This window comes from Bacillus rossius, chromosome 1, assembly GCF_032445375.1.
Source record: "Bacillus rossius redtenbacheri isolate Brsri chromosome 1, Brsri_v3, whole genome shotgun sequence".
Classification (NCBI taxonomy): domain Eukaryota; kingdom Metazoa; phylum Arthropoda; class Insecta; order Phasmatodea; family Bacillidae; genus Bacillus; species Bacillus rossius.
Genome location: NC_086330.1, coordinates 67,713,374 through 67,726,616, shown reverse-complemented (window position 1 = coordinate 67,726,616; position 13,243 = coordinate 67,713,374). Strand labels below are relative to the sequence as shown.

The 13,243-nt window shown below is 31.2% G+C and overlaps 1 protein-coding gene across 36 annotated transcripts in view; it reads right to left on the bottom strand.

Annotated features, from left to right (window-relative positions):
• LOC134537089 (heterogeneous nuclear ribonucleoprotein 27C) overlaps nucleotides 1–13,243 on the bottom strand; it is a 278,967-nt gene that overhangs the window by 220,797 nt on the left and 44,927 nt on the right. For 24 of the 36 annotated variants that reach the window (XM_063377418.1, XM_063377420.1, XM_063377538.1 and 21 more), the window contains exon 2: nucleotides 9,025–9,045. The exons of the other annotated variants lie outside the window; for them this stretch is intronic. In XM_063377418.1, coding sequence (XP_063233488.1) covers nucleotides 9,025–9,045 — 21 coding nt within the window. The remainder of the gene's footprint in view (nucleotides 1–9,024; nucleotides 9,046–13,243) is intronic. 36 annotated transcript variants of the gene reach the window in all.

Genomic DNA, 13,243 nt, shown 5'->3' with positions numbered 1-13,243 from the left:
TTTATTATGTCCTAACATTTCTAGTGATATACAAACACTAGCTACAAGTTGCGAGCAATATATGAGCACCACGGATTGCCTTCTTTAAAGCAGGGTATGAAAAAATCCTGATTTTTTTTAAAAAAAATCAAAAAATCAGATTTTTTGGATTAAAATCAGGTTTTTTTTTATTAAAATACGATTTTTTTGATTAAAATTTAAAAAATTATAATCTGTGTAATATACAGTACATTTTTATGACTGTTTTCATGACTTGACTTTGCTCTACCGTACAATTAATAACAGATTAATTCATTTTGTAAAGACAACTAACCTAATTTTCTTTCTTTGAAATAACCACATTTTACATTGCATAATGTTTTAAGGAAACATTAATGATGTCACTTTATGAAAATTTTTAGTACAGTAACATAGTTAACATTAGTAAAAAAAAAGATGTCTTATAGAAAATAACTATATCATTGAAAATATATCATATTTAAATGTAACTTTGTCACTTCTGTCATCCCTTATAGTCTTATAGTCCAATTGTTCTAAATAAAGTAATTTAAACCAAAACCACAATTTCCTTTTTTTCTTCTTCTCAGAATTGCACACATACAAGAGTATTCAAAGTAAAACTTCTACATAAAATATTACTTATTTAAACAAAAATACAAGTTTTGCAGCCTTTTCTGTACCCAGTCGATTTCTTAATGTTGACTGAACCAAACCAGACATACCAAAGAACTGAAAATTTCCTTCCTACAGTTCTAAAAATAGCATTTGACATTGTTGGAAGACAAACCTGTTGCCAAGGAGATATGACACACACACAACACAAACACATGAGGTAGAGGAGAGTAGAAGAGAGAAAATGAGGTGGCATTTAAAGGTACATTCCACCCACCTATATTTAACAAGTGTTTCAAAATAACTATAAATACATTGTAGAAGAAATTAAGTACTATTCAAATTTCATTCTATCTTTGCAGCAGTCAATTTTTATGTAAGTAGCCATGATTACTTGGTTTAAACAATACCGTATAGGAAATATTAACGTTCATACTATCATATTATAAATTGATTTAATCACCGATTTGAAAAAAAAAATCACATGATTTAAATCACGATTTAAATCATGCTGATTAAAATCAACATACCCTGCTTTAAAGTGTGGCTAAATCACGGGCATGACCAGAATCACCTTGGGACTGGATAAATATGGACTATTGTGGGCCAATCATAGATCATTACATTTTGGTTGATATAAGATGCTTGTAGTACAGTAGAATCTCGTTATAAAGTACATCAATAAAGCCTCAACTTTTATACTTAGTAATGAAAGTACTTTATTCTGAAAGTTACCTTTAAAACGTAGTATGTTTTAATTTTTAAAAATAAAGTAGTAGGGGATCAAATGTTACATTAGCTTGGAAGCAAATTTGTTAAACAACAAGAATTTAAAAAAAATTACTGAACTTAATACAGTAGCCTAAATTCTAGGCCTACATATACAAAATTTTTATCTGTCGAACACAAACTGACAAATGGGTTAAACTATTTCGCAGATATGTACATTTATTGGGATAGAATTCCCTCGTCATCTCCTAGGCGAAGTCTCTTGCGACCAGCAGATAAAGATGACTGTTCATACAGTTTAATAATTTTTTCACTATCTTTTATTATTGTTGACAGTGTAGTGGGAACCAAACCAAACGACCGTGCCACATCTGCATTTTTCCTGCCTTAGTCAACTTCTTTTAAAATTTACACATTTTCCTTCAAAGTAAACTGCTTGCGTTTCTTTTTATCTTTATGGCCATTCATCCTGATTAAATTATTCAATCAACAATATTGTTTTCCTCGTGCCACGTCAAACGTAAACAAACCTCTCATCCATAGATAACCATAGCTCCGCATTAGTAGCGCACGTCGAGAGCATGGCTGTGCTAGGCAACATTCCGACCTTCATGGCAAAACAATTTAAGCGTGTCGGCCATGTTGTGACACCAAACAGTTCTAAAATTAACCTGCATAAATTAACATTATTGGATTTTCTATTTTGTATATAATTTAAAATATAATTTTTATTTAACATTTGTGTCTGCGGTAATTGAAACTTTTAAAACGTGCTCTATAAATAACCAAAAGATGGTGCAGCTAAAAACAATTTTCTTGAAGAGGGGCGAGACAGCAATCGATTGTTTAGATCATCTCGTGCACTAAAGTGTGTGATCCATGGAGGACGAATGGTGCGTTATACTGTACTAGATTCTATGAATCGTTGATACAATGTTTGTTTTTGTTTTATACTTGTTAACGATTCTTGAAAGTGATAAAAATTAATCGTAATATACATTTATATTAAAGAACCCCTGCGCAAAATCAGTAACTATTATGTAAAATTTTCCAGATAACTGGAAAAGAATGGTCGTTGTATTGAAAGGTAGGATACGTTTTTAACGTTAAAGTGAAATTTTTTATTTTTACATTGTTTACATTGGTGTTTTGAGCGGGAATTTAAAATCATACGTTGAACTGAAAGATACGTTATTCTGAAGTACGTTGTAACGGAATTTCACTGTATATGGATAGTGTGTTTTCTACACTCTCTATGTCAGCTTCAAACAATCAAACATTTGAGATAATTATTTTCTCGGTATGGTATTTGTAAGACTTTGGTGTGTGATAATTATACTAGTTTCAATTGCAGTGAGTTTGGTAACTTTTTGGTTAAAAAGGTGGTCGCAATTATTCAAGGTGATTCAAATCCCCCCCAAACTAATAGTGTCACTGAAAATTCAGACACCTCCAAACTTGTCCTGAAGAGTGGTTTGTCTTTGAAAGCACCTTTCTGGGATGTAGCACTGCAAAGGTTGTTCAACAACTTTTACGTCACAATCACTGTACTACTGGCAAGTCTCCTGCATTTTTATTTTTTGGGTTAAAGGCCAATGACACATTTTAATCTGCTACACCATTCCTCAGTTAAGGAGATAGCATTGTCCAATCAAAATAAACAATGTTCTAGTGGTAAAAGAGAGTTAATTTAAGCAATGGTGACTAAATTTATGATCATGATTACAGACAGAATGCACAGTTATGGGCAAAATGAAAGATAGCAGATACAATTTATTGTTATCTGTACACTGTGTACATTACAAAAAAAACTGTTTTTGGAAACACACGGATCAGATATGAATAAAAGATTATTAATAGAAAAAATGTAAAATTTCAATTTTAATTGTGGTTTTGGTTATAATTAAATGCTTATAATGTTTTAGTTAAATGTGTAAATACATATGTAGAAACAATATAATTATCACTTTTAAGTCAGAATAGAAAATATAACCGGTTAAAGGTAATGTAATGTCAGAATTTGAGTGTTGTTGGATCCTGCACTTAGTTATAAATAGGGCAGGGTGAAAAATATGTTTGTTTTATCTATAGTTTTGTAAACAAAAAAAGGACTGATTGCAAATATCAGAATAGAAGAATATGCTTTGTATAATGAAATATATATGTATTAATGCAATACATTATGATTTATTAAAAAACAAATCAATCCTTCACTTAGCAAGTCTTCAAATTGTATAAATGCATTTTACTGCCCAAGTCTGTAAATTTTAGTTAGCACGAAGTCACCACAAGCAAAAAAAGTTGCGCTTAATGCCACAAAGTCTGCTTCAATTCAGTAAAAAAAATGATGTGTCGTGGCATACAGTTAGCTCTATGAAGGGGAAAAGATGTGTGCATTAAGTCTTGACTACACTATCGGCTGTTGTACAAACATCAGATATGACATGTTCAGTTGCGACTATGGAGTGTAAAGGACCAAATGTTTTTACGTCTCCAAGTATGCCACCGGGCCGTACCGTTGTCGTCTGGCCCCAGACCGAGCTGTGATGAACTTCATTCTAACCAGTGGCAGGGGACTCGCATGCACAAACACAAAGCAACATCTGCCCATTCGTTTACCAGTAACTTTACATGCGCAACCACCTGCAGTTGGAATCATATTGGAATCATGGCTTCCAAGTGAGTATAATACATTGTGTTCAAGTATTACGGCATACTGAATTTCACAAAGGCCACACTTTAGTTTTAAGCAAATCAACTGTGTGCACAATTGTACAAAATAAGGAATATCAAAGGTTTATATTCTAATACTGTTGGTTGTACTGGAACAGAAATGAAAAGGTGAAATTCACAAAAAAATCATGGGCCTGACAGGACTGAGGTGAATCAAGCAGTGATACGCAAATAAGAACTTTTAATTAAAAAATTAAAATGTAAATATCTGGACAGTAACATCAGTTTCACTGCCAGTAAAGGATGGTTTGGAATGTTTGTGCAAAGGTACAAGATGTGAGTTGATGGTCACGCCCAGGCGGATAAGCAAACCAGCTGGCTAACGATAAGTACACAATCACCTATCTTTCGTTATATTGTGCCGTAATTGTCTCACAAAGTATTCAATGGTAAGCTTATAAAGATAAATGGTGTTACATATTTATCATTGAGTGTTATTCTATGCATATATATATACATAAAGATTATTTCCCTACCCATTTTGAAACACATGAAGTAAATTAACCTTGCGATTTATAGAGATTAATACTTCAGAATATGCTATTTCAGTTAACACGATAATTTTTAAGAATGCATTAGTCGTGCTAAATGAAGGACTGGAGTAATCAAAGTTCCCACACTTTTGACTCAACTAATTTTTCTGAGGTTTTACAGATTATCTTGTCCTAATAAGAATTTCCCCCTGTATGAATGGACTATCTGGCAAGATAAGATACATTATAATGCACATTATGATTAAAATAAAATAATAAAATTTTTACCTGCATAATTGTACACACAAAATGCACACAACCACCCTACATACACAACAATAACACCACAATACCAACACCACACAAAGACAGTTAAGATAATATGACTAATAATATTTCTTTTTTTTTTAAAGATTCTTTAAGCAGGCAGTGCAAAATAATATATTTGGCCTACCAGCCACAAACTGGCCATCACTGCTCCAAAATAAAAAAGCTAATAAACTACAATACAAAAAATTTGCCAATTACACAATATACAAAATTTGTATTTACAGCCTTCAATTTATGTGGCTTGCCCCTAAAACTTGAAGAGGAATGAATGGACAAATTAAGGATTAACAGCTCACGGACAATGGGGTCATTATAAATGAGGTTGATAAGATAAGAATAGAGCATTGATGGTGGTTTGATAACTCAATCACCATGGATTCCTTAAAAGCAGCAATGTTTCTGTGATTTTAACCAATATTTAGTATAAGTTTGTAAATACACTATATAACCCTTTATGCTCTCATTATAAAGGAGTGCAATGACATAGATGATTCAAAAATTGCTAATAATCCACTAAGGTAATGTACTGAGAAACACCTACACCAATGAAGCATTTTAAACTTGTAGATACTTTGTAATGGTATTTTAGTAAATTAAAAAAAACTCATGTTAAGTTTCTAGCAATATCCTAGTGACAACGTACTTACGGATTCTTAAATGTTTTGATAACCTTTCACACAATAACAAAACTCTACCAGAAATGATGCCTCTCACATTCCACTCCAACCATCCAGATGGAATTCAGCCCAAAAAAAATACAACTCTGTTCAAAAATACTTTGTGCACCAGCATTGTAACATAAGACTTAATCCAAACACAGGATGATCCTTTTTCTTAACATTTTATTCAAATTCCTTGACCTAACATATATTTTTCAGATTATTCCCCGATAATTTCAGATATTCAAATTCCCAAACTGTTCCAGGTTTTTTTTATTTTTACTCATAAGGGTACCCTTTAATGAAATAAATAAAATACTAATACAATTAACACTGAGAAAAATTAAACTAATAGATATTAATATTATGGAACTCCACAAAATAAACTAAGCTACAAAGTAATAAGACTTATCAAAAATATGTAAAAAATAAATATATATATGTGAATTAAAATCCATATTTTAATTAATATAAGTGTAAACTGACCATGCCTTAATATAAAAAATTCTTATTTATAGTACAAAGCAAACATTAAATACTCAATAAAAATCACAATGATCTAATTAGCCTAAAAATGTAACTAAATATATTATAATATAATAAGTTCATATTTCATAATGCCATTATACTGTGCTGCATTTTAATTTTGGCATAGGTTAAAATAAACTTTAAGCCCCTTTAGAAAACAATTTACTTTTTTGGGCACATTTAGTCTATTTTTCCATTAGCAGATAAATGACACAATTTAAATCCATCTGAAACCTTGAACAAAATTAATTACATTTTAAAATTAGTTTTTTGACATATTCCATTAAAATAGCTATGCAGGTTGGGCAAATGCATAGAAGAAAATTTAATGACTTTACAGTTTACAAGAAATTTAGATTTTTCTGCAATAGTTCAGGAATATCTAACAAATAATGGTTATTGATATAAATATTATATCAGAAGTGCATATATGAGTAATGATCTATGTGTAAGGCATATCCATACTCAAGATACCTTACAAAAATCGTGTGTAGTCTTAAAAAGGTGCCCTAAAGGAGTGTGTCTACAAATACTAAGTGAACCAATCTCAAAGACTTTTCCAGGATCTTCTAATAAAATTTTCTTACCTCTTCTTATAAAACATAGATTATACACATTACATTAAACATAATTAAACAAAATACAAATAAATCTACTATTTGCAGGAACATGCCAATTTTCATATTAGAAATGTAGAACCATTTCAGAAATAATATCTGCGAGTTTTTAAGTGGACAGGCTCCAACTATTAGTATTATTATATTAGAAACTGAAGTGAGCATTGACAAAATGCAAATTAGCAAAGCTGCTGGAAATAGTTACATAACTTTAATTATGAAAATTGTGACCAATCACCGGTTTCACTTTTTCCTGAATTTAGCGACATGTAGACTCCATGGGAACATCTGTATCATGTCATTCAACATGAACGTTATTATGCCTGTGCGAATATCAGTTTTTCAGTCTGAATTGAATATGAATGCAAATACCAGATTATTCTTGAATACAACTACCGAATTTGAATATGCAAGAATAAGAATTAAAATCCAGCTAAAAATTCTTTCATCATGAAACAAATACATGGAGAAAGAAAAAGTAAATGGGAAATTAGACAAATTATACTAAAGTGAAAGGTGATTAGGTTAACTTAACTACAATAATTATATGTAAAATGTTTAATTATTTAATAAAAAATTAGATTTTTTTCTATGCTGCTAACTTACCATAACCAAACCACCTTCATTTCAGTTCCTATTCATGAATTTTTAGAACCTGCTACTCTAAACATTCATCCAGAAAATTTTCACAAACCACAAAACCATGAAATGTGAATCTTTTATTAAACTGCTGTATTCCCAAATTAGTGATTAAATGAGTTCTTGTTTACATATTTAAATCATAGTTATTCAATCTTTTTCTTGTTGACGGCAGCCAGGTTAACTGTATTTTGGTTCAGCAACATCACACACAAAATTTCTGCTAATTTCCTCTGAAATTCAAAACCATTTACATTTTTTGAGTCACAATGTCTGTTTTGTTATAGATAAAGTTAGCTGTTACCATGTCACATGGTGTTAGATTGATTAAGATTATAGATTTATATGCAGTTGAAACTATTGCGAGTGCTACTTTAGATGACCATCACAATGGAGCATCCATGTTTTGTGGTGTTGTAGTCTGTGGTTGTTGAGTTTATTTTTTTCTCCGCTTCTGGGAAATGTAACAAAATAATACAAATAATATTTTGTTTTTAATTTTGAAATGACAAATATTCTTTGTTTTAAATTGTTCACACAATCTTTTTGTTACTGTTGAACGAAACAGTAGGGAAAAAACAAACTTTGAATATTGTTGCATGTTTAAAATGTTTCTTATTTATGTTTTTGATTAAGAAGTCACATTAAAGCATAAAAAAAAGGATATATATGCACACAAATGACAACCTCAACAGTGAATGTTGGTATATGGCAAAGTCACGAGAAAATTTGTACGCAAACAAATATTAATTGTTTCGAAGTGTTGGTATTTGAAGTCGAATTGAATAGTTTATTATTCATGAATTTGAACATTCAAAGAGACCTAACATAACCATTACATAAAGCTTTGGAGTCAATACTAGATGTTGCCATTATTTGTCCATTAATCTTTCACCATAAGTGAAATTTTAGTGGCTAGGTAAGTATGTGTGATTATTGAAGTGTCTTAAAGTTTTCTTATTTGTAGATGAGTAAATCTGGAAATCTAACTTAACATTACTTTCAAATCTATTTTCTGAAAATCTATGAGAGGGACCAAATCTTTGCATTATGTTCTCACTTAGCTTTGCCCATAGATGTTTCAATTGTACACATTTGTGAATTATCCAACATTCCGTATAGCATTGTACTCCTTTTTTAACGATAATTATTAAAATTATAAGAACATAAAGTACAAGAAAATACTTACTGCAAAAAAAGTATAATGATAAAAAAATTTTTTTAAGACTTATATGAAAAATTGCATACTCTTATACATTACTCAAATACCTATTCTTAAAATCAAATGTTTTCACTTTATTCTAGATCTCCCCCTCCTAGACACAATTATTTTAAACAATCCCCTATTACCTAAAGCATTGATTAAATTATTATTAATATATTTAAATTGTTAAATTTATTTGATAAATCAAAAAAAAATTATTTAAACAGAATTTAAACCAATGGCCCTCAGATTGAATATAATAAACAAAGTACATAAAATTCTAAAGTTTACGTTGTTGGTTATGTCAAGATATCCAAAGCCCATCTCATGTTTTGCTGCCACGTCATACACAGAACCAAACTTACGAACTAGCCACTACAACTCTCTCACAGGCTTCACACACAATACTTAGAAGTGTGCCTGTCGCATGGTAGCCTATGAGACATTGAAGTTCAGTAGTGTGTTACAGATGCTTGGAAGAAACCAGGTGCGCAACTCACATCTCCTGCTCCCCAACAGCTCTGCAATCAATAAACCCCCCCAGTTCATTAGCTGGCACTCACGCCATGATGGGGCACTCACATGACAGCTTATCACCTACTACATGAAGTAAAAAAAAAAAACAGCTAACATCGAGCATGCTGAACAAGAGTACGGCACCTGCCTCTGTGGACATGTGCCAAGTGGCAATAATATTCAAATACACACACTGAGTAACAGCCACATACAAGCCAAATGAGTGGATACTAGGGGGGAGGGGGATTACCATAATTCATGCAGCGGTCAAAATATTTATTATATATTAAAAATTGAGAGAACTGAGCCATAACTGAAAGGAAAAAAAACCTGTAATTATATTTTATTATCCTTGTAGCTATACACGAAAAGTGTGGCATCAATAACGGCAAGAAGGTACTATAACATCCCAACAAAAATAGATCTAGCAATAACTAGTCCGGAGTAGGTTAAGAGTTGCAGAAGAGTAACTAAACAGATATCAATACCACATTTATATTCTGCAAGCATCCACTTAAGTTAAAACTGTGAGAGTAAATTAAAATATTTAGTGATGAAATGAGTTAACTGTCAGACTATTTACTCCAATTACAATAGCAAGATCAAAGAAGATTCTGAAAAAAAAAATTTTCTATAAAATAAAATATATCTCATCCAACCAATAAAGGAATTTAAAATGTTTAGAGAGCACCTATTTACGGAATATAAACATAAATTATTTTAGTTCCAAAAGAGAACTTTCATTTTTGAAATATCATAAATAGACAAATGTTGCATATATGTCAGTTATACAGAGCAAAAAACCAATATGTAATAAAGTCGGGATTTTTAAACTTCTTGAAATTATCAGATTTTCCAACTTTTCTTGACTTCTGCACCTAATTACTCATGTACCACTTGGTAATTATGCTTTTTTTTGGTGATCAAGATTTAGTTTGATTACAAATATATAAACCTATTATAATAAAACTCTATTCATATTACCAATCCCCTGATTTTACAGTAATAAGCCACTGAAAAAAGTGTGCTTATCCTGTATCCTGATAAAAGGTGGTGCGCAGGATTTAACCCACAGAAGGGTGTATATGCCCCAGCTAGCTCATAGACCAACCACAAAACCAGGTCTCCTCACATCAAAACTAATTGGCTTTTGTAGCTTGTAGTTGCTGGAGAAGGCCCTATCTGCCAGTAAATGATACATACATAATGCTCGTGTTATTCCATGTTTAACCACCTGAACGGCAGCTTCACATCTGAAATTCAAAGTCACAAGTGTGGGAACATTCTCAGAATTCAGACTTTAAAATCAGAAATGGTTATGAATCTGTGGTAGGGTGTCTAGCAGATTGAGCTAAAAAAAAAATGTAGATACAATTTTTTCACATTCCTGTACAAATCTGAAAAAATTCCTAGACAAAAAACAACTGTAGTGATTTCAAAGTTTAAACCATTTTATTGTTAACTTGCAAAGAGTTAGAAGATTTACTATCAATAATGCTTGCAGAACAAAATTCATATGTATATTCACGCATATATATCCCTATTTTAAATGAAAACCTGTCAGTGGTAACAAAATTTTTTTAATTATGACACTACTCCCGTAAAAATGAATACACAGAGTACTAATATGTGCCTAAAACATTTTAATCACATTAAAATAAATGGTTACATAACATTTGAGATCAACCTAAAATTAAATTACAATGTGACAACTTTCACGGACACTGTTTACATAACAGGGCTTGGGCATAACATTCCTGGCGCTAACATAATGTTATTCATGTAGGAATTGTATTTAAGTTCTAATAAGTTTTAATAAAGCACAAAATAAACATTTTCTAATACTATAATGATTTTTTAACCTGTTAACGTGATTCCCTACTGTTTACTTAATGCATCTCTAACATGATTTGCCACTACCTAATTCTGGTAAGCCCAAGGTAAACTAACCCTGCAAGCAAGATAAACTACTTCTGGCTTTTCTTACCAGAGCTGATGCTGACATGCAGAATAGCAGAATATAAACATTGGTTGAATTGTTGAATACTAGAGCGTGAACCACTGAAAAATATTAATGGGCTAAAGTAGATATATGATAATGGCAACAAATAGTAATAGTTATTGAGGAAAGAGTAAAATTTTATTTGCTAATTTGTCACATTATTAATCGTTCCATTTAATTTAATGCTTCACGAGTACCCTTTTAATTGTGCCAATAAATAAAAATTCACGTAAATAAAACTTCCCTGGCTCAAATTACATACTAACGTGCTTTAGAGGCTAAAAATTATCAGTGCATAGATGACTTCCGATAAAGGAACTGACCATAATTATTATTGGTACGTGTGAAGGCTTCTGTATTACTGAGAAACATTTAAATGTAAAAACACATTGTAAAGCAAAATAGCAAATAAAAAATTCCTGACAAAATTAAAATCTTGTACAATATATTTTTTTTTCCCAGCTTGTGAAACTAGTGTACAATTCCTGAATTTCCTGGTCAGAAGACATCCTGTAGCAGGCATGTATCTAGGGCATGCTATTGCTGCAACCATCCCACAAGGGAGAAGAAAAACAACTGCAGGCATATATCTCGCCACTGCAGTGGCAAGGCAGGGCTCACAATAACCTCAACTCAATCCCAGAAGATGGATAATTAACCTTGTCACCATGTTCCGAGACATCTGCTTGTTTTAACAGGGTGGCTAGCAAACATGTGATAAAAAAATTCCCTGACTTTTCCAGGTTTGGGGGAAAAAATTTCCCTGACAACTAAATTAGATTTCCACCAATTACTATAAAAAAATTCACATTCAAAATCACAATTCATATGCATACCACACATCACTATTGCAACAGACAATATAAATATTTCATTGCTCAACTGCTCATAGCACTGAAGTCAGTGTGTGTGGTTGAAGGTCTGATGTGATGTGTACTTGAAACTGATACAAATCAAAATACATCTCTGCTATATATTTGTTATCAGTAACCTCTTCAAATAAAACTATTGGCTGACAGCCTAAGAAAATCCTAGACTTTTCCCTGCTGCAGTAAATCCCCAGACTTTTGCAGGTTTTGCTCATTTCCATTTTACTAGCCAATCTGAAAATACAATAATACTATAACAGTTTTAATATATTTGAAAATTTTCAATCTTTACATATATCAAGCAAATCAGCCAGATTATAGAATGTGCCAACAGTGTAATGCCATATAAAAGACTTTTGTGTTTTGAAGTCAAATGGTGCTTAGCCAAACAAAACACTTCTTGCAAACTCAAATAATTCTATATATTTATATATTGAGAATTTGGAACTTAACTTGGTATTGACATAATGAAACTTGTAAGTTGTATGTCCTGAAGCTTAGTTGAACTGAAATAGTAATAGCATCCAAAATAAATCTAAAGTTGAAGAAATAACATTTTGTTACTAAACACAATATTTTCTTGTAAACAGAACATCTGTCAGGTGCAGCATATATATAAAATCAAATTATGTTCCAAATGATTTTGTTTCTTAATTATTACTCATACCTCTACACTTTGGGAATTATTTTAACCATATCAATCAGAAATCTTAAAATGTTTTGTTAGTAAACTTTGTCTCATCTTGCAAACAGCTTATTTTGACTTGCTGAATGGCTGTCTACATAGATTTCATGCCAAAACCTTGAAGCTTAAATAAGTATAAGTGTTATTTAAATGCATTATTGTTAAATCTGAATGTTATATATCTAATTTACTGATAGCTCCATTTCCAACAGAAAAACATTTTACATGATTGGTGCCAACATTAAAAGTAGATAAGAAATACTAATTGCATATTCATTAGTGAAGTTTTAGAAAGATTTTACACTACTTATTTTATTTGTACTATTTACCAATATACAAAGTTTTCAGTTAATTAGTGAAAGTGGAATGAAAATGTATTATATATTTTTTTGATAATTTTATAAAATGGCTTGAACATTTTTCATCATATTAGTGGGATTTAATCCTTCCCAATTTTCAGCCCTCTCAAAGTATTACCAGGCTACGGTGATAATCACATGGCTAAAGTAGTCATTATAACATGAATACTATGGGGGCAATTTACTATCGTACTTTGAAAACAAGTGTTGCTTAGCTTGCAAGGTTGGCTGATTTAAAACACAATTGGTTAAAAATACTTTTTAAAACATGGTTTAAATCAAGTGGTA